Genomic DNA, 22550 nt, shown 5'->3' with positions numbered 1-22550 from the left:
CTACTTCTCTCCTGATCTTAGGTGGGGCAATGCCAGCGAGAGGATATATTTTCTCAATTGGTGTAGGCTTGAGACAACCTGTCACTAAGCATACTGCCTCATTGACAGCAATATCAATTTGTTTTGTGTGTGCAGATGCGCCCCAAACTGGAGCAGCATACTTTCCAGCAGAGACGCTCAAGGCCAAAGCTGATGTGCACAACGTAGATAGTTGAGCTCCCCATGTGTAGTTTATCAATTTCCTAATGATACTGTTCCTCCAGCTGACTTTAGCCTTAGTGTTCAGACAATGCTGTTTAAAAGGGAGCATCCTGTCGAGTGTCACGCCGAGATACTTCAGTGTCAGACAGTGCTTAACTGTAGTTAAGACACGGTTTCAGCTGTAAGAGTATCTGGTGCATTATCTTTTTATATAAATAAAAATGTAAATGTTCGTTTGTTCAAAATCTTAAATCTCCGAAAGTTCTTCACCGATTGCTTTGAAATTTTGACACAATGTTACATTCGAATACGCGCGTTTTTATATGCCTACTATTATATAGATGTCACACCTGTGACAGGTAAAAACATGCTTTTTTGAAAAACAGCGCCATCTGTTGGACATAAAAGCATACCCACAAACATTGTGAAATTAAACATATTACAAACGCGCACTTTCTCTTTTCTTTCTTTTCCATTTAACCAGACTGAGCCACAGCAACACGTGGCCAGGTACAGCTAGTCCTTAAATAAAAACATAACAAAGCTAAAAAAAAACCTAACAGGGACATGCACATTTAGTTAGAAATAGTTAATTGAACAAATGAGAACTTAGTTGTAAGTGGCCAAAGTTGTTTCATAACCTTATCTATGTAGACCAAAATACTAGAGGAGGATTTCAGAACAATTAATTTCTCATACCTGGAAAAAGTCACTGTGTTTTTAATATAGGAATATATGAAGCAACATGTTTAATAAAATAATGGGTTAAGAACATATTAAGAAGGTATTAATCTTCAAAATAAAAAAGATGAGCCAGAATTTGCATAGCTGTATTGCTGTGCATACCAAACAGGCTGCTAAAAGGTTGTGTCATTGAACTTCACCAATACCATCTTCTGCAATTCTTCATATTGTCCCTTCCTTTATTTTACTGACTGCCAGCACAGCTTATTTCAATACATATGCAGAGCATGTGAGCACAAGGTAACAGACCAAACATGTAGTGCTAGCTACCAACTCAACCGGCTTCCAAAAAGAGTTGGATCAATTCATGAAAATCATGGGGATCAACAGCTATTTAGCCTTGATGAAGGCCATCTGCTGGGAGACTGGTGGATTTCCTTGTGCAGTTGCGTGGCCCCTGTGAGAACACACAGCAGGATCAGATAGGCCAGGGGTCTGATCCAGCAGGGCACTACTTATTTCTTATGTAAAGTATAGATCTCCAAGGAAAAGTCATTATGTGCTCTCTAGGGAAGTAGTTTAGAAAGATAAGTGCCATACCCCTCAATTATGAAAAGTCTGTGGGCATTAGAGGGTATTTGTTTTTCTACTACTTGTGTCTCTCCTTCCAAACAGTTTATAGATTACACACCTTGGCCTTCATATTTGCAAAGTCATGTGTATCTTTGCTGTCCCAATCAGAAACGTGCTTTGTTCTTGTAAAAAGCATATTTAGATATGATTGCACTGTCTTAAAAAAAAATTTTCCCCATCCCTCCAGTCCGTTCTCTTTCCTTTTACATACTTTAAGCTTACTGAGTTTAACGTTAACTTATTTATACCAAAAGCTTTCAGCAGTTGAAGAATGTCTGTGGGGTTGTAGTTGTACATACATGTATCAACCCATGCAGATGTAGTAACCGCATGTTTTACATGAATTAATAAAATCAATAGGTTCAGATTTGTAATAAAAAAAAAAGATACTTCTTTCCTTAGAGGTGATACTGATCTTGGTGATAAACTATATGCAACGTAAACATTTGGAGATATGATTTTCCAGTGCACATAAGATAATAACTACAGCATTGATTGCTTTTGGATTCACTCATATCTTCTTTCTGGCAATCCCTGGTAATGTATATTATAAAAAAAATATGTTAGTATAAACTTCTCCAGTTGGCACCTCCCAGATTGTTGAAACTGCAGTTATTATTGGTCAGACTAGGTAAAATTCTAGTAGTTGCATCATAACAGATATATTAATTACTAGCTGTCCTCGGCCACGCGTTGCTGTGGCTCAGTCTGGAAAAAGCGTGTGTTGCTTTTACGTCCAACAGATGGCGCTGTTTTTCAAAAAAAGCATGTTTTTACCTGTCACAGGTGTGGCATCTATATATAATATAGATATATAAAAACACGCGTGTATTCGAATGCAACGTTGTGTCAAAATTTCAAAGCAATCGGTGAAGAACTTTCAGAGATTTAAGATTTTGAACAAACGAACATTTACATTTTTATTTATATAGATGAAGATGAAAATGAACACTTGTAGTTCTAACATGCATTTTGCTTGTTTCCATAAACACGTATTCTGCCAACCTCAAGAAACAAATACTTTCTTTTGAAGCAGTTAATTGAATCATAACATACAGTTTTTCCTGGGGGGGGGGGTTTCGAAACACTTCTATTTACTTAAAGGCATTACATGTTGCCATGAACTTACTCATGGATTGCTATTGGTATCACCTCCTCTCAAGAGCAGCCTCCTTTGGTTTGAATGGACGGAGTAAGGCATAAATTCTCTCTGTTTGACCTAAGGTTGCAAAGTAGGATGCAAGACTAAATTACCCGAAGAGATAAAATGTAGAAAAAAAGAGAATTTTTTACATGTTACTTTTAAGGTACCCATTTATTTTCTAAACGACTAATGGAGATGTCTTGTTTCAGCATAATTTCTTATCAGACTCTGCCAAGAAATATGCCAAGCCATCGAGCCCAAGTCGTACCTCGTTATCCAGAAGGTTATCGCACCCTTCCAAGAAACATGAAGACCAGGCCAGATAGCATCTGCAGTGCAGCACCTCTTTATGATAAGACCCTTGGATCCTTTCCAGCTGAAGATAAAAGAAGATCGATGCGGGATGACACCATGTGGCAACTCTACGAATGGCAACAACGGCAGTTTTACAATAAGCAAACAACTCTTACTAGACACGGTACTTTAAGCAGTCCCAAAACCATGATTAATATATCTGATCAAACAATGCATTTGATTCCCACATCACCTTCCCATGGTTCAATAGCAGGTTTCCAAGGATACTCCCCTCAGAGGAACTACAGGTCGGAAGTGTCCTCCCCCGTGCAAAGAGGAGACATCACCATTGAGCGTAGGCACAGATCACATCACAACAAGGTGAGGGGTTTTTGCTTTCGGCAACTTGCTGCAATGTTTGTCTCCCAAAAGATAGGCTGGATGCATAGCAGCCGCTCTAGAACAGCCCTCTCTTATTTATAATTTGCCTATAATACAGACAGTCCTCTACTTGCAACAGTTCATTTAGTGACCGTTTGAAGTTACAATGGACTGAAAAGAGCGACGTGACAGTTTTTCACAACGACCATTCCGTCATCCCCAGGGTCACGTGATCACAATTCAGACGCTTGGCAACTGATGGGTTATTGATGACGGTTGCCGTGTCCCCCAGGTCATGTGATCACGTTTTGCAACCTTCTGACAAGCAAAGTCAACGGGGGAGCCCGATTCACTTAACAACCATGTTACTAACTTAACATCTGCAACGATTCACTTGACAACTGTGGCAAGAAATGTCACAAAATGGGTCAAAGCTCCCTTAATAAATGTCTCAGTTAGCAACAGAAATTGGGGGCGGAATTGTGGTCGTAAGTTGAGGACTACCTGTACAGGGATTCTTCTCATTTTTTTTTTACGCTATGGGACCACTTTGACAGTTTGGGGAAATAAGATACCCAATCTTGGATATCCCACCCAAGTTCACAAACTCCCCCTGAACCTACCCACAGGCCACAAGGATATCTGCTTTTAATGGTTGGTTCAGCTCGCTATAGCTTTTCTTCCTTATGCAACTGATAGTAGATAAAGAGCTGTGATACCTTTTTGGGGTGTGCTGTGGTTTCACTCAGATTACATTTGATCAACTAAATACAGTAAATGCAATATCCATTACATTTAATTGTTGTCCTTTTCTGCCACATGAAAATAATGTACGCTCTTTGACAGTATATTCTGGATTGGGTCTAGAGGCCACGCCCAAGTCTTTGTGGATCATGGGGTCCTGGGTACATAAACAATGTTCTTCTTTTATAGTTTTCCCCCCATCAATATGGCTTTGCGGATCTTATGCTGTTAACTCAGTGGGCACATAGAGCCAATATAACCATCCTCCCCTGCAGTCCATCAAACTGTTGTTTGAAAGATTGCCAAGAGTTAATTACACTATAGTTCTTCTCCTCCACTCAGACTATGGCAGGGGTAGGCAACCTTGGCTCTTTTATGACTCATGGACTTCAACTCCCAGAATTCCTGAGCCAGCCATGCTGAGGGAAAAGGGAGAGGTTTCCAAGCTGAGCCATGCTGGCTCAGGAATTCTGGGAGTTGAAGTCCACGAGTCATAAAAGAGCCGAGGTTGCCTACCCCTGGACTATGGCATACAAGAGAGCATTCTTTTGGCTTTATAACTACAAAATTAGAGGCCCCATAATGTTGGGGGACATGATTTACGTTGTGATTTTACTGTCTCCATATGGAGAGAGTAAGCAATGGATATCCTCCTAGAGATGTTACAGTGCCATTGTAATTTCGAATGGTCACTAAATGAATTGTTGTAAGTTGAGGACTACCAATATATGAAATGGATTTAATGCGAGTAGTTTTCTAACCTTTGCTTTTCTCTTCGCTCTATATGTGCTCACGAGTCTGCTCCCCAAACTCTTGAACAGGGGTCTTCCAACTTGGCCCTTTTATGACTTGTGGACTTCTACTCCCAGAATTCCTCAGCCAGCAAGCCTGGGTGAGGAATTCTGGGAGTTGAAGTCCACAAGTCATAAAAGGGCCAGGTTTGAAGATCCCCTGCTCTTGAAAGTGTAAGGGGAAAGCATACTAATAACTATGTCAGGATGACACATTTGAGCCTCTAGTAGATTTTCTTACCTATTCGCTGCCTTGAGACCTTCCTCAAAACAGGGGTGGCAAATAAATGTTACTATAAATTCGGTCAGAAGGATGCTGTCCTCTGGGACATCTTGATATTTGCAAAGTTTCAGATGAAAGTGCAACATTTCAGGATATTTGTACTGACAAGTTATTAACCAACACCTTCACTTTGGACATAAACCCCAAGTTGGCTTGGAAAAGCATGTTGAAAATATTACATTTCTCTGGCCACCTCTTACAAAGAAAATCTCTACAAAATGTTCTACAGATGGCATCTCCCACCCATAAGATTAGCTAAAATGGGTCCAAATGTTTCTTCCAAATGCTGGAAATGTAAATTGGCAATAGGGTCATATTACCATATGTGGTGGGAGTGCCCATGACTTTTGGAATAAGATTAAAAAATGGCTGGAAGAAATATTAATGTCAGTGGTAGAGTTAAAACCAGAACTCTTCTTACTAGGCATAACCACGCAGAAATTCGACAAAGGGGTATTTTATTTGATGTTACACATTCTCACGGCTGCCAGATTGGTGTATGCTCAAAACCGGAGGAATAAAGGAATCCCAACAGAAGAAGAGATTTTATATAAAAGTTTATCATGTGCTGAAATGGATAGGCTCACAATGGAAATGAAGGATAAGACAGAATCAGATTACTTTGAAATCTGGGACAAATTTTATTACTGGTGTGAATCAAGGAGAATTGCTCGAGTTTTAAGTTAGTGTTAAGATAGAAATATATATAACTGTATGTATAACTGTATTGTATAGAAGAATATGTTTATATAGAGATCAAGAACTATATGTATTAAGAGGAACAAATTGTTAGGAATATTTATTCTGGAATGTCACGTTATGTCCATCTTTGTTTTAACCGTATTATAAATAAAAAACTTTTTTTTAAAAAAAAGAAAATATTACATTTAACCTTTGGTTATGAAAGCCTTCAATTACAATGCCCATGGTTTGTTTGGTTTTTCTCTCCCCCCCCCCCAAAATAGCAGCATGCCTATGTGCCTGAAAGAAGGTCAATTCCAGCTGGCTTGAGTGTACAGCCTATTACTCCCCAGAGCTTGCAAGACAAAAATGTGAGTGGCATTTTTATATTTAGTCCATCATTTTTTTGATTTAAGAGCAACCTATAAAACGTAACATACATTCTGACAACTGTTCTAGTTACAGAGTCCGCGTTAAATGCAATTTCCTGTCCTGATTCTTTCAGCCCATAAAGGGTATACTTTCCAAAAGGTCAATTCTGCCTGCGCACGTTAAATTTTGCAAGGGTAATCTGTTCTTACTTCGTTTCAACTGTTGTTTGATCTGCATATTTCCGGGAAGGGAAGGATGTAGACACTTCTAGGACAACAGTAGAGCATTTATAAAGATTTTATTTTTTTTGTCCGTTTCACAGACTGACTTGCCATTAAATGATAAAGAGGAAATGCCAGTTACTGAGGGTTTTTATTATTTCATGATAGGAGTCACAATTAGATAGAAAATTGCTGCTCTAGGCAGTTGACTATGTATTGTGCTGTCTTATGACAAAAATTTATTTACCCTATAATTGCAGTGTTATCCACATCATGAGAAGTACGTGACAGTTAGGTATCAAAGCCTTAGTTCACAGATTATAGATTTCTGCAGACTTTCCCAAAATTCATTGAATTCAGCCATGACTATGTGGATTTTGTTTTTCTTTTTGAGTATGTTTCTATGCAGTTTAAGTCTCTCCAAATGAAACACTGGTGGATTGCTTACACAGATGTAAGCGTGTAGTAAAATACATAAGAACTTCTACTAAAAATACTCAAGGAAATAATAGTTGTTTAGTATAAAACATAAGATAGCTCCCTCTGCTGGGCTTTGTTAAATACATCCACAATTGCTAGTGTTGTGTGCTATGAATACACTTTTAAGTTTATCACTATGCAATGTGGATGTTCAAATCTGAAACCATTAAGAAAAAAATGAGGGCCTAATTCCAAAGCTTCTAAGTGGCCCTGTTCTTGTGTAGCAGATACATCCACAAAGAATGGGATATTCTTCTTAGATGTGGGAACAAGTCCTTGCCTCAGGAAAATTGAACATGGCACATTGTAGAAAGATTACAGTTTGCTATATAGAAAAGATATGTGCTTGGTGACTAAAGTTATTTGGGAGTTGTTGATACATGAATCAGTCTGGTGAGATTTATTTGTCGAAAATGCCGGGGACTTACATCAATCTCAGCAGTACTGTGGGAGCATAAAGGAGGCAGTTCTGGAAATGGAGGACTAACGGTCAAAACAAAAAAATAATAATAATAATGAAAAAGCTGTCTGTAAACAGCTGGGATTAGGATCCAGGATAGAGAAATCAAGAAATGTATTAATCAAATTATAACATCTTGTGTTGGGAAAAGATACATAACAGCAAGAAAATGGAGCACATTAGATCACTTGAGTGAAAGAGAACGGTCTGTCTTAAAATATTCAAGGTTAGGATTTTTCTTTGCAACGGATGCTTGTAGAATAATTTACTGGTTCTCCAGTCATAAGATATTTTTTTAAAAAAAAAAACCTGCTACATGTCAGAGCAAAATAACTTATTTTGAAGCATTGGCTGTATTCGTAGTTTAATAATAAAGTAGCTGTTTGATTCAAAAAGGTCTCTACATCAGCTGTCTATCTGTGAATGCAGGTTTATGAATCGGTGACACAGTGTTTGCTTTCAGGATGTTTTCACTTTCTATCACAATTTATCCTTGATCCTTGAACATCAAGCTGTGCTTTTGTGCCTTCAGATTTAGCTTGAATGTGCTGAGAAGTAGTCTGGGGAACGTGGGAGGAACTGTAACTGTAATAAAAGAAAGTAAAAAGCGAATTGTATTTTGAATCTGCCATCTTCAATTGTATATGACTTTTTTGTAAAAAAAAAAATAATTATGGATTATTTCATTATTTTTCTTTTTCCACCCTTAGAATCAGTTAACAGTTTCCATAGCTTCTACTTTTCAGGCAAAATAATCAAGACATTTGGATACACACAACCTTCATGGCTTCTTCCCAGCTTTGGGGGATGGGAAGTAAACCAAGTTTTACTATGATGTGCACAAAATAAAAGTAGCTGCAATGACACCCCTAGTCGTCCTTCTGTCCGATTCATTGGAGGAGTTCACTCCAAACCCCAAACTTTTTGGTTTCCCCCTGGTTGAGACAGATTTTATTGAAAAGCATCCTCAGTCCTCTTGCTCCAAAGGGACTGACATAACTTGGTTATACTATACTAGCTAGCATTATTGAATGCAAGTGTAAAACCAAAGTTTTGTCCAGGACAAGAATTAACTAATTTTCCCCTGTTGGCTTCTTACCCAATGTTCCTTTAGCCAGAGGAGCTCACGCTGCTACTCATAAAGCTGAGAAGGCAGCAAGCCGAACTGAGTAGTATCCGGGAACACACATTAGCACAACTCATGCAACTAAAACTTGAGGCCAGCAGTCCAAAGGTCAGCTATGAAATGATGTTTCTCGCGTGCCATTTTCCCTCATTCCAACTCTGTATAGCATTGGGCCATCTTTTCCTAAGGTGGATTCTGCTTTCCTGGTTGTCTGTAGTGTTCTACTATTAACCCTTTGAGTTCTGGTGTGAAATACATTGCTGTCCACGTGAAGAGAACAATCCAAAGGCATTTTGCTTTCATGAACTCTAAATTGTGCAAATTACTAGATGACACCCAACTCTGAAACCAGAACAGGTTAGAGAGGTCATAAATGCAATCTGGCATAAGGGTTTCATTCTCTTTTCTCCTCACTGTGACAACTTACAATTGGTGTTTAGCTGCAGGAAATACATTCACGTGTATCAAAGGGTTTATAGTCTGAATAGATTTAACATGATTTGTTGTGTTTTTTTTCTTCGTTTTGTTTTAATATTGAAAGCTGATTTTTGTAGCTAATGTAACGTTGAAAGCAATTGCAACCTTATTTAACTTTGTCTCACTAATTAAATTAACTCATTAAAATTAATTTAAAAGCCAGTATGATTTTTTTATATTTTGGTTGCTTTATGTCAATGAAATATTACTTAATGCATCTAAAGGCCAATATAAATTTTACGGTTCCCAGTTTTCACTGAGTCTTATGTATGACATCTGCAGGCATAATCTAGAAATCGTTAAAGTTAAGATGTGTGGTGTCTTTTTCTTTCCTGGATGACTTTTTCACCTCTTCGTATCTGTCCCTTTCTTTCTTTCCTCCTTCCTCTCTGAATGCGGGTTGCTAGAATGAGATTCTTTCTCATCATCTCCAAAGGAATGCCATTTATTTGGACCATCAGGTGGGACTCATAGCTTTTCTTTTCTATGTCTATATTTAACCATATGTTAATTATTCCTTTTTTTGTCACAGAACTTTTACACATTGCTGCAGTTTTAAAATTGTGAAAAATTTTCTACGGCTGTTAAAGCGGCAATTTTAAATGCCAAGACACATCCCGTGGTCCTATATTGTATCATTTGGGATGCACTATTTGAATGGGTTCAGTGCCATATTACACATAGTCCTCAACTTACAACCATTTGTTTAGTGATTGTTACAGTTCAGTTCAGTGACCATTCAGTGCCGTTACAACAGCACTAAAAAAAATGACTTACAACTGTCACAGCATTCCAATGATCACACGATCAAAATTCTAGTTCTTGGTAATTCTAGTTCAGGGGTCTTCAAACTTGGCCCTTTTATGACTTGTGGACTTCAACTCCCAGAATTCCTCAGCCAGCGTGCCTGGCTGAGGAATTCTGGGAGTTGAAGTCCACAAGTCATAAAAGGGCCAAGTTTGAAGACCCCTATTCTAGTTCTTGTCTCTATGATGATTGCAGCATCCTAGGGTCTTGTGATCGCCATTTGCGACCTTCCCAATTGGCATCCAACAAGCAAAGTCAGTGGGGGAAGCCAAGTTTGCTTAATGATCACATGACTCAAATTATACCTGCAGTGATTCACTTAACAACCGTAGCAAAAACAGTTGTAAAATTGGGTGTGACGCGCTTAAAAGTTGCCTTGGCTAGCAATGGAAATTTTAGGCCCAATTCTGGTCTTAAGCTGAGAACTATCTGTAATTTGTCTGGTCCTTATCTAGAATGCTAATGTCAAAATGAAGACATTTTATATATAATTATTTCTATTTCTTCCACTGACTATCTGTTTTCTGATATAATATTATTATTAAACTTGTAGCACAAGTCTATGCCATTATATTTATATTTTGCAGATGTTTTCCCTTACTTAGAACAGGCTTCACCAAATGCAGCTGTCAGAAACGAAAATCTTGCCATTATTTTTTTGTGACTCTTGTCTCCTTAACTTTTACTAAAGAAATGGGGAGCTCTTTCCAGCTTTCTACTTTCCCTTTATCATCATCTGTCTTTGCAATTACAAAGCTAAATTTTTGATTGGAATGCTGTTGAGCCAACATTAGCCCACCATGCCTGAGGCTAGCCCACATTTTTATTAATTGGAGCCAACATAAAATCTCTTCGTTTTATAAATTTTTTACTCTTAAGCGTAAAGGTTGATCTTCATTTCACAATGTATACTGCTGTAATATGCAGTTCATACTGTTTCCATTTTGAACAGTTTGAAAGCATGAAACTCAATTAACGACGTATCTTAAGAATTTTGGAAGTGTCTCAAGCAAGAGATTGTTAAGATTGCTTGATTCAGCTTGCCCAGAAATAAAAATTATACATTCGAATTGAAACACTTTACAAACTGCAGGAGAAAATGGCAAGTATTTTCAAGGATATTGAGAACAGATTAGTACTCCCTAAATAGTGTTATTACTATCGTATGCTCCTGGAAGAGGCTGCTTTTCATATTACTGTACAAAAACATTTTTGAAGTGAACTTATTTTTTAATAAGGTACAATAGTTAAATATGTTCGGTGAGCTGAAATTTAGGGAAGTCCCTGTTTCATTTAAAACAGGTTTTATGGCGGCTATGTGTAATGCTAACACAGGATTTTCAGTTGTCTGCCAAATTTTGATAGACAGGTTTTGCCTACTCACCATAGCAATGCTGAAAACTCAATTGGATTTCAGTGCATACAATTAATGCGTAATAATTAAAGTCATGTTGCTGGATTTATGTTCACCTTTGGGCAGCCTAAAATATTCAGACTAGATGCAGTGGGCTTGTGTTTACATTCATTTCAGCCATTTCTTGTAGAGCTGACTCTATATAACCGAGTCATTTTAACAATAGCTCTGAATAACCCGTGAAAGACATCATTTTTTCATTCTTACCTTGTATTGCTTATGAGCACTACATCACACTGAGAAACGGTGAAATAGCCTAGTTTTAGCATATTGGCATTGCTATTAAGTCAATGTCTCCAGAGACTCCCTATCTGCATGGAAACACTATGTCCAGCAGAGTTTTTTTTTTTATATGTATTGTTGCACTTTCACACAAGCTTTTGTACTGCTGGGTTCTTGGTGCCCTCTGAGCTTGGTTGCTTTCCTAGCAGCCATTTCATTACTTCCAGCACTGATGATGTTACCTCATTTAGTAATGAAACGTCTGCAAGAAAAGCACCCCATTTAGAGTGCGACAAGGACCCACAGTTCAACCCTGAGCTACAGATATTTTCTTCTATGGGTATATTTGCTCTGCTGTTATCCTGAACACGGAATGGGACAACTCGCCGTGGGACAGTTCAACAAGTAGAAAAGTTAAATTAATTTTGACGGATCCATGATCAATAATAATAAAAGTACCTGACTGAAACAATTAATACAGCGTTGAATTGTCCTGTGGTGAGTTGTCCCACAGCGAGTGGTCCTTGGTGAGTTGTCGTAGACCCTCCTAAACAGACATTTCATACTTCCTGTCTGAAGTGTGTTCATCACAGGCCTATTTTTGAATAAAAATGACGTTAGTTTTGACAGTTGAGAGCTGGCATCACATTAATTCAAGCATTCCCAGTAAAGCTTTATTAAGAAAATGGATTGAAATTGAAATTGCTAAATCAACTAACTGTTCTCTGAGATAAAGAAATATACATGTTTTTGTCTCTGCTTCATACCTTACCGTTTGTTATATGCAGTACAACCTTTGCAGCTGACAGAAATGAATTAAATCTCTGAAAGGCAATCTGTCTTCCCTTGTACTAACAACAGCCACAAATCCATTGGCATAAATAAAATATTGGTACCTAAGGAAAGCTACAACATTATTTTTATTTAGGAAAAATATATAATTGACTCTATTAAATTTTGGTGTGGAAAAGCTGTTGCATTAAATAACAGCCCCTTTTTATGATGTTGGAACAGATGGTTAGAATGGGAAAAAAAATTCTGCAACTAAAAAGAACCCAGCTCATAGTTAAGCGAGCTGCCTTCCTCACATACACATAGAAAATGTGCCGTAGTTTGTCATGACCTCTTACACAGCTATTGGAATTCTATTAACAGTTCCCATCTCTCACTCCAGTCTGTATCTTCTGCCATTTATTTCCTGGTTTTCATATCGCAATGCCAAGTTGTTTTCATCTCTTTTCTAAGTAAATAGATCAGTGGAATCTGTACAAAGGGACACATATAATCTAAAATTCTATATATATATATATATATTGGTGCATTTTCTTGAACTGTATTAAACGCATACACCACGTTTTAGTTGAACCAAATCCTTAAAAGCTCAGTGTCAAGAGCATTTATCCTCCTTTTTTTCAATGCAACTAGAAAGTCCAATAAATGAATTCAAAGTATTCAGAATTTTTTGTTCAGTCTTACAACTTCCAAAACTTTATACTTGATCAAAGCAGATATGGCTTACAAAGCAGTTAATGTAAATAATATGAAATAGACAACAGCTATCGTAACAGAAAATTGAGTTAGAAGCTGTGTAAATATATGAACTATTTTCAGAAAAAACTATTCAGATTTATGTTGTAATGCTATATTGAAGGTCAGGAAATGTATATGAAAATTAAATTGGCATTCATTAAAAAAATCTTATTTGAATTGTAGTTTACACTGTAGAATGGTAAGATAAGCACAGTTCTTGGTGGCCATAATTCATACATGGCTTATCTTAGGTCTAGACCTGGTCCTACTAAGGGTTGAGAGGAGAAAGAGCTACTTTAACGGAGAAAAAGTTGGGTGAAGTCTACCCTTCGTTCAATCTCCAAGTTGGCACACCGTTGCTACCTTAGATCTTAAAAGATACGTTCCAGAAACCTCTATTTTGCCCCAAACAGGTCTTCATATTGCACAGTTTTTTTCCTACACTCTGCTACATGTCTTAATCTTTGTAAACTGAGTATATGTAAATGGAATAATGAAAATAGCACCTTATTCATCTCAATTAATTATATTCTGTCTCGGGAAGCTTTCTAGAATCTTATTAATGATATTTACTGCTTAATCTAATATGGAATGTTCAGCAACCTAGTTTAAATTCATAGGTTTTTTCCAGTTTAGTTTTAACAAGCTCTTGGGAATGTACAGTTTACTAATCATGAGAGGAATTATAAACTGCTGCACTAATGGAAAACAATTAAAGTAGAGGCTATATTTACAGTGTCGTCTTTCAAATCTAGCCGTGCTGTAAACTGATGTTTGCTGTATGCTCCTCCTGATTTGAAATAGATGAAAGAGAATGAACCTTTAATCATCTTGGTTCACACTATGATTGAGAACTCGGCGCTAAGACCACAACTATACCATCAAGTAAGGTCTTGGATAGTGAATGAAATTGCTTTTTCTCATTGCAAAACTTTTCCTCAGTGACAGTTTTTGGTTGTTACCCTCCAGTTTATCCATGACATTGGTGTTCCTCCCCCTTTTTTGTTTTTGTTTTTGGAAAACCACAAATCATCCATGCTTCCTACAATGTTGCAGTATCACTAGCATGGCTTTGCTGAACGTACTTGTCCTTGAGTATTGAGTGTCCCCCTTTGGATAACTTTTTTTCCCCCCTTTTCCAGAATATTTAACAAATTGCTGCTTTTTGTAGGTTAATCCCGTATATTCTGCTTCCAACATTTGTCCTAGCATGGATCTATGCAATTTCCTTTTCTTTCTTTCTTTCTTTTGCCTTTGAAGGAATTAATCTTGGTTTAATGCAAAAAGCAGGCCAGCCATGTTGTCATTTTCTGGCAGCTTTTTGTTTGAGGGAAAAAAAATTACTAAATGTTGTAGGTTCCTGGACAATTGCGTGCATTCCTTCTCTTGCTCGTTTTCTTGTTGCTCTTGGGAGTTAAAAAGGATCAAAATTAACTTTGATCTGGGGAATATAGCTCCTTAAGGGCACTATGTTCAGAAAGTCACAGCAAACAAAGTCAGTCTTGAGTCATGATTATTAAGAGAGGAAATATGCTGAATGGAAATATAACATCAACATATTCGTTAGAAAAATCATTGGAATAATAATTTAAACTTGAGCATCTTATATTGCATGGGAATGCCAAATAAATTGATTGGTAATGGGGATGATGTTTCCTTTTAACACATAGAGTCATATTTTTTTTTTCAATTTATGATCTCAAGGGCTCCCAGGTTCCAAACTCAAATTGACTCATAATCTGAGCTTGGACCCACATGGAAGGTCAATGATGCCTATGAATGGCGAGCATTCAATTTTCTTTAGTAGCTGAATAGCAGAAAGCTTGGGCAGATGCAATTCTTGACCCTTTAGGTATGGTAAATAAACCTGGCTCTACCAGATGTGTTTCCTGGGCCCCACTAAACCTGTTTAGGATAATACTTGGCAACCTTGCAGGTTGCCAAGATTCCACATCTTCAGGGACCGTGGTGTTCTCTTAACGGACAGCCATCGTGCTATTACAGTTTTGCTCAAATGTGTGGGCTTTGTTAGATTATAAATAAACACTACTTCTCACTGAGAATTACCATGTTATTATTTTTTTTAAAAAAAAAATAAACTATAATGTGCAAATATTGCACTGAATAAAAATCTCGGCTTCATTTTCTTAAACTTCTCTGAGACTGGACAGGTTGTTCACGATTAACCGCCAAGTGTGGAAAATAAAATTCTTAGGAAGGTTTAATAGTTTAGAATGAAAAGAATAGGAAGCAAGCACGGATTCCTCATCGTTATCTTTTGTCTTTAGTTAACCCAGGTTTAGAGTTTCACTTTTTTCCAAGCTGGAAGTTTTGGTTTGTCCTTCGCAAAAATCATCTTGTAGCTGATTGCCTAGGTGGAGTTTTGAAGAAGGAGTTCCCCACAGGGGTCTTTAGCATGTGCAAGCAAACTGAATTGAAAGTACAGCTGGGAATGGTTGCTTTCGAGGTTTAATCTGTGTTTGGCATGATCTCATACCCCTTCCTGCCAAGCTTAATGAGATGGGTCACAGCTGTCTGGGGTTGAACTTGACCTCCTGGTGGTTATATGAATACATCCATGCAGTTTTGTTGGCATGTAGACAGCCTTTCCCTTTTGAGAGGCTCTGTGTGAGAGGTTTTTTTCCCCCCAATTTCCCAATGTAGTTTATGGTTCTATAATTTCTTGCTGGATTATGATCCAAGTACCAATAAAGTCCTATCCTGCTTAGCTTTTTGAGATCAGCTAAGGTCAGCTAAGTGTCACTTGTTGGTGTCAGTTACACTAGATCAGGGGTAGGCAACCTTGGCTCTTTTATGACTCGTGGACTTCAATTCCCAGAATTCCTGAGCCAGCATGGCTGGCTCAGGAATTCTGGGAGTTGAAGTCCACAAGTCATAAAAGAGCCAAGGTTGCCTACCCCTGCACTAGATAGACTAGACTAAGAAATCAACTCCACAGGAAATTGAGAGTGGCTATAACATCAGAATCTTACAGGTCTGGTTGTGTCGTTCTTGTAGTTCAGTGAATTACGGAGGTGTCTATCCGGCCTTTTTTCTAAGTAGTATCTGTCTGTTGTGAACTTAAAGTATGTTTTGCACCCTGGCAATAGAGATGGCATAACTCTTGTCAAGTAAGTCATTTTCCTTACTCCACAGTTGGGATGGCTTTCAACATACCATCTTTATCAATTGCAAAGATTTAATTCAGGATATCCAAATGGTAACTGGGGGAAATATATTTGCAATTTTTATCGATTAGCTTGCACTGAATGATTTCCTTTAAGATCAGAAATGTTCCCATAGTTTCAAGTGGCTAAAAATGCTTGAATATTCTGCAAGGACATATACAAGAGAGAGTAAACTGATCTTTGAAGTGAGTAAGATATTTATGCCAGAAAAGTTAGCACCAAAATTCATTTTCTGAGTAATTCCTTTGCATGCCTCCTTCCTAGTTTTTACTCCCAGACACAACTCTTACTCTTCAGAAGCCCCCATTCTTTGCACAAGTTTCTGTAACTAGCCAAACACGGCAAAATGTCGTGATTTACGCACTGCCCTTTTATACTTGCCTCATGATATGCAAGGATGTAAGAAGAGTTTCCATGATGATGTCACAACGCAAATTTCATCATTGGCCTCACCCCACTCTCTACCCCTCGGATGCCCACAGCTCTCGGTGGCTTTTAAGATGTTGAGTCAAGATGTTGAGTCAACAGATTTTCAAATGGTTGCTTGTGATCTCATGAGGCTTTGTGCTTTGAGTTGCATCGCATGCTGGCTATTTGCTAACCACGTAACAACTTTATGATGAGTTACAAAAGACCAATAATTTATTTTTAAGTTTGGTGACAGGCAGCAGTTTACCATATAGTGGATGCATATAATGTATGGAAGCCCCATTATATGAGATTGAGCTTGGCATTATTGGTGTCCGTCTCCCACGGCTGTTTCCGTAATAGCTCTTTGCTTTCTAAGCAGCTGTGATGGGAAGTGCCTGTCGTTTTCCATCATTAAGAAATCTAAACCCAAAAAAGCATTATGCTGATGTTATAAGCCTATTTCTGAATGCTTCAATGAAGATTCTCAGTCATCCAAGTAGAATTGTCTGGAAGTTGAGTTGTGGCAACTGGACTTCTTTGGTGTTTGTTTTGTTTGTTTGAAAAGTTTCCTTGCTTATCCAAGTAGCTTCTTTAGATTGATAAGCAGTGAAATGTTTCATACCCCCAAAAAATGACTCAACTTCCATATTTCTGAATGCGGTATACTTCTTTTTCATTTAAGTTTGTGAAGTCTAAAAGTTTGAAGTTCTTTTTTTGTCAATCCGGGTTTTTTTTTCTGTATTACCAAGAATTATATAGAAATATTCTACCCTATTTTATTTTACTAAGCTTCCGGGTGCAAAGATATTATCAGAATGAGATAGGAAGTGATAGGTTTATGGCATCTTTATGAAAGAAGACGTTTTACCTGCTACGTTTTTCACATTTCTCAGTCCTCAGTAATATCAGAAGTCTCAGCCCAAGGGCGCTTTGGACTTATCCAAAGGCCCATCTTGATTAATTCTGCATTTTAAATATTGGCTTTGATATATACCATTTCCAGGGTAGCTATCGTGATAAATTCAGCTTTTTAAAATAGTACTTAGCAAACATGTGATATATTGATGTTACAACTGTAGGAAGTAATAGTTATAAATCCTATGTGTTCATCGCAGCATTTGGCCTGTATTTGAAATGGTTCTTTCCCCTCATTACTCTCTCAAGATTGCCAAAGTTTTCTAGTGCCCTTAGGCTTCATGCTGAGTTTTAAGCAACATTCTTAAATTATGCATGTAGAAAAAAAAATCAAGTTGTGAGGTGTCATGAATATAATTGCCATGTTTCTTATGGAATACCTGAAGGACACATTTTTCTAAGGAGAAGGTGGTAGAACTGTATTGGTAAAAAAAAAAAAGTTTTGATCTCTGCAGATGGAGCTACCCCAAAACAGTTCTTGAAGTAGATGGGCCAATGGACTATTTTGGCATTAAGCCATTTCCAGGGCCCTAAAACAGCGGCCCCCAACCTTTTGGGCACCAGGGACCGGTTCCATGGAGACAGGTTTTTCCATGGACCAGGAGGGGTGTGGTTTCACATGCTGCCTGCATCCCATGGATGGAGTTTCTCTTGTTTGTGCGGGCCGGTTTCTGGCATGCCTCAGACCAGTGCTGGTCCACAGACTGGGGGTTCAGGACCCCTGCCCTAAAATGTGGGAAAACACGATCACCTGTTTGGATGATAATGGACAGCCTGGTATGCAGTACTGTTGTTTGGGCACTAGATGGCACTGTTCCTTGAGTCTTTATGGTGGTTTTATTATATGATCAAACATGGATCAAGCCTTAAAACATCTACGGTAGGCCCTTTTTGAATAAAAAGTTGGAAATGGGGCCTCTATCTTTTCCTTAGATTTCAGAATGAGTTATCTTCAATGCACTTTATTTTGCCCATCATTTAATCATGTAAACGCTGCTGCCTCTTCTTTCTGAGTTTCAAATACAACTCCCTCAACTATCCACTAAAAAGTCAATAGATGATATTAGGTTAGTTAATAAAGTGATTGTGCTGTTTTCCACTTGGAAAGTTTCTTCCATCTTAAGTCTAGCCTGACCTTATTTTGTGGATAGATATTTACAACATTTTTCAACATTTCAGAGAGATCAGGAGATACGGTGGACAAGCTGTCATCCCATGAAATATATTGTACCATTGGCAGTTTTCAAAATGAAGAACTCTGACAGCACTATTCCTTAGAAAATAATTTTCAGACTACCAAAAAAAGACTGAGGATACTGTTGTTTCTTTTTATTTTCTGTAGATTACATACTCTGGAGCCAATAGAAATCTCCTCTGATTCCAAGCCTATAACTGAATTTAAAATATAATTGCTATCTGTGCTTCAATTCATAGGTAGTATCAACTGTGTAGCTTAAAGTTAAAAACTAACTGAAAACGATGGTTTGTTTGAAAGCACACAGTATGTGAACTTCAGTGTCATTGAAGTGTGGCATGTTATTAAGTTATGGACAAATGCTACATCGTTCCTTCTGAAATTGCATTCCTGAAAATGTGAGATCGGGAGAATGTACTGTTAATAATTGTCATTATTTTCAGATACACAGGGTGTTAATTAGATGGATTATATTGTTCCAAGAAGTTTAAGCAATTATCAGTGCATTTGCTTCAGTTTTAGGATTTAAAAAAATAGGTAATTAAGATTTAGAAATGTCTATAACTTCATTAAAAATGACAGCTGGAGACAAAACATATATTTCATCCTATAATTTCTGCAGATTGATTCATATCTTTTTCTCTTTGAGAGCTTGGCCAGATTTACATCAACCATATTTGAGCATATCTGTTTTATCATTAAAATATATATATTTCCATTCTTCAATTCTTTCTCCTATCAAGGTGAATTGTGTAGAATATATTCAAGTGGGTTGTAAAGTAAGGTACTAAATATCATACCAAATTAAAATATATAATCTTTCTGAATTTAAAGGTGCTGTGGCTTTTTCATCTTCCAGTGCTCATTTCATTAAATGTTCATTTCAAAGCAAAGTTATTTATATGGCTTTAATACGCAGTTCATTCTCTCAGATTGTCACCAAGCGCATTTGCATGAGGATAGATGCCTTGAAATGAAACACTTAAAAAAAAAAAACTTCGGCGGATCTGTTTTGTGGTTGAAATATTTGAATTGCTAAATCCTTGCCTCATGTTTGTCTTTCTAGTTTTATTGTTTTAAACACAATGAGGTTAGATTTCTAATCTAATTGCATACACAAAAATACTGTGCATGAATGTGAAAATAAAGAGGGTAATTGATATTTTGAGAACTAATAACTTAAGTAATATTGTAAAGGATTCAGCACTTTGGTAAAATGTTTATTGTGATGGCCTCAGTACAGATGTAACAATTAGGCGCATATGTGTTTGGGGCATTTTTCTTTCCCTTCTCCCACTCTCCTGACCATAAAATTGTATCTCCATTCATCTACTTTTGCTCCAAACTCATTTGTCTTTTATCTCAGACTTGCAAATTTGTTTAAAGCACTTGTTTAAAACTCTGACTCTCCTTTTAATTATAAAATTAATTTACTGCTGATTCAGACCTAGCACAAGATCATGGTTAAAGAGTGGAAAGGAATGGGGAAGTGCTCACAAACACATGAGGGCATTGCATCTGTACTGGGCCTCTGTCCGTTTATTAATGCACAATGTGTGGATTTGCTCAAAGGATTTTGCCGCAGCAAATGGCATTCCATAGAATTTTTTTTTAAAGAACCTTGCTAATTCAGCAGTCTTAAAATGTAGAGGTGAGACTGAATCTAATGCATAGACAATTTCCTTCACACCACAGTTGATTGTGCTAGCTGCCACTCCATTTAGAAGTTTATATTCTAAAGAGGTATCAGAACAATGGTTTATAGTAGAACTAGGCTGGGAAATCTCGTGTAACCAACGTTCCTGCTTGTTTTTAGAAATTCCCAGTCTGTACTGTTTATCTAGAATGGGCTATTTTGCCCCTGTGTAGCAGTGAATGCTTCTCTAAATGCTTATCTTCTCAATACTTCCTACATTCATCCAGTGTCTTACATTTTGAACCACTGGTGTATCTCCCCTCTCAAGACAGAGAAATCTTTTTTATACATATTGTTGTTGTATGAGAAGCCCTTTTTAAAAGAAAGCTTAACAAAATATACCCAAAGTACCAGGACCTATCTACAGGCAATTGTATTTCTGTTTTTCATTGTTGTAAGATGTAACCGAAAATAACTTCTTCTATACATCTCAAGTAAGTCTTACGGAGCTTTCAAAAGAAAGGCAGGATGGAGCTTCATATTCTGGTATCACTGATTTATGTACTCCTAATTTGCTTCGTAGGGGTTCTTGTTCATTTGAGTGGCTAACAAAACCAAATTTAGATTATTTTATGATCTTATCTGAAGCTCGCAGATATCGTGCCAGTTCCGTTTTCATCTTTGGGGAAGCTTTCCAGCGAGAATAAAACTGTTCTCCTTTCTGACAATCTAAATTTGGCATCCATTATGAACGAATTTGCATAGTGTGTGTTGATTAAGGCATATTAAGTGCTTCACATTTTGATCTGAAGTAATGTATGCTTAATTAAATGTGCGCTTCGGAATGCATGGTTTTGCTTGATTTTAGTGAAGTGGTTTGATGGCGGTGTTTTTCCTTGTTATAGCTGACGCAAGATGATAGTAGGGCTGCTCTGTACAAATACAGATCAGAAGAACTGGATATTGATGTAAGTACTGTTAGCTCTCTGAATATTGATTTTTTTTCTTCTTTTATTTTAAATAGAACTGTTGTGTGTTCGCAAGTGAACAATCTAATATCTCTCTCCAGCTTTTTGCAGCAGAGTTGAGTTATACCGTTGAGGTGCATTTGAATCATTAGGAAAAATGTACAATATTTTCTGCAGGTACCTAAGGTAGATCATTTAGGTCACAGCAACAAGATGTGTCAGTTTATATCCGGAAGTAGAGGTAGCCCTTGACTTACAACCGTTCGTTTAGTGACCGTTCAAAGTTACAACAGGAAAATGTGACTTGACCAGCTTTCACGCTTAATGACTATTGCAGCGTCCCCGCAGTCACGTGATCAAAATTTGGACCTTTGGCAACTGACGTATTTGTGACAGTTGCAGTGTCCCGAGATCATGTGATCCCTTTTTGTGATCTTCTGACAAGCGAAGTCAATGGGGGAATCCAGATTCACTTTGCAACCATGTTGCTCACTTAACAGCTGCAGCGATTCACTTAGCAACTGTCTTAGCAACAGAGATTTTGGGCTCAGTTGTGGTTGTAAGTCAAGAACTACCTGTAACTCAGCTGGCTGAGGAATTCTGGGAGTTGAAGTCCACAAGTCATAAAAGGGCCAAGTTTGAAGACCCCTGTGTCAAAAGCTCATTGCTCTGATACTCCCAAGGCTCCTCTAAATACAGCAGCTTTATTTTGGCATTCTTGCCTGCGTAAAATATGGTCAAGAACAACACTGAACAGCATCGTAATAAGGTAGTACTTGACTTATGGCCGGTTGCTTAGCAACCATTCAAAGTTACAACGTACTAAAAAAAAATAAAAAGTACTTATGACCTGGATTCAAAGTTCTGCTGGCTGCCTCACAAACCTTGCACCTTGCGATCACATGTTCTCATTTTGGATACTAGACAGCTGTCCTGCATTCACAGCTATTTACAGCATCTCATGTTCCCATGGCCGCGATTTACGATGCCTTTTGCAGGAAAACCAGTATTTACTTCCTGTGTCTGGCAAAAAAAAAAAAATGTCCATTGCGGACAGTGGGTTGGCTTAACATCTGCAGATTCACTTAATGACAGCTACAGAAGAGGTTGTACAGTCGCGTTGGTCACATGACGGCCCAATAAACAACCAGCATGATTTATGGCCATAACTCCAGGTTCAGTTATGCTCATAAATTGAGGACTGCCTGTAATCTAAGCAGTTCAAGTGGCCAATAGTCTATATTGATATCTTAGTCACTAGCCCCTACTGTTGGATGGGAACCAAGTTGGGT

At 37.6% G+C, this 22550-nt stretch overlaps 1 protein-coding gene across 1 annotated transcript in view; it reads left to right on the top strand.

The window, feature by feature from the left end:
* Positions 1 to 22550, top strand: part of PLEKHA5 (pleckstrin homology domain containing A5) — a 103171-nt gene that overhangs the window by 47578 nt on the left and 33043 nt on the right. Inside the window, exons 8-13 of the mRNA XM_029284757.1 lie at positions 2872 to 3337; positions 6121 to 6207; positions 8484 to 8603; positions 9380 to 9433; positions 13750 to 13830; positions 21196 to 21258. Coding sequence (XP_029140590.1) covers positions 2872 to 3337; positions 6121 to 6207; positions 8484 to 8603; positions 9380 to 9433; positions 13750 to 13830; positions 21196 to 21258 — 871 coding nt within the window. The remainder of the gene's footprint in view (positions 1 to 2871; positions 3338 to 6120; positions 6208 to 8483; positions 8604 to 9379; positions 9434 to 13749; positions 13831 to 21195; positions 21259 to 22550) is intronic.

The sequence above is a fragment of the Protobothrops mucrosquamatus genome, unplaced genomic scaffold, assembly GCF_001527695.2.
Source record: "Protobothrops mucrosquamatus isolate PMUCROS unplaced genomic scaffold, P.Mucros_1.0 scaffold906, whole genome shotgun sequence".
In the NCBI taxonomy this organism is placed as follows: Eukaryota; Metazoa; Chordata; class Lepidosauria; order Squamata; family Viperidae; genus Protobothrops; species Protobothrops mucrosquamatus.
Note: the sequence above shows the minus strand (reverse complement) of the source record. Positions and strands in the feature narration are given on the sequence as shown.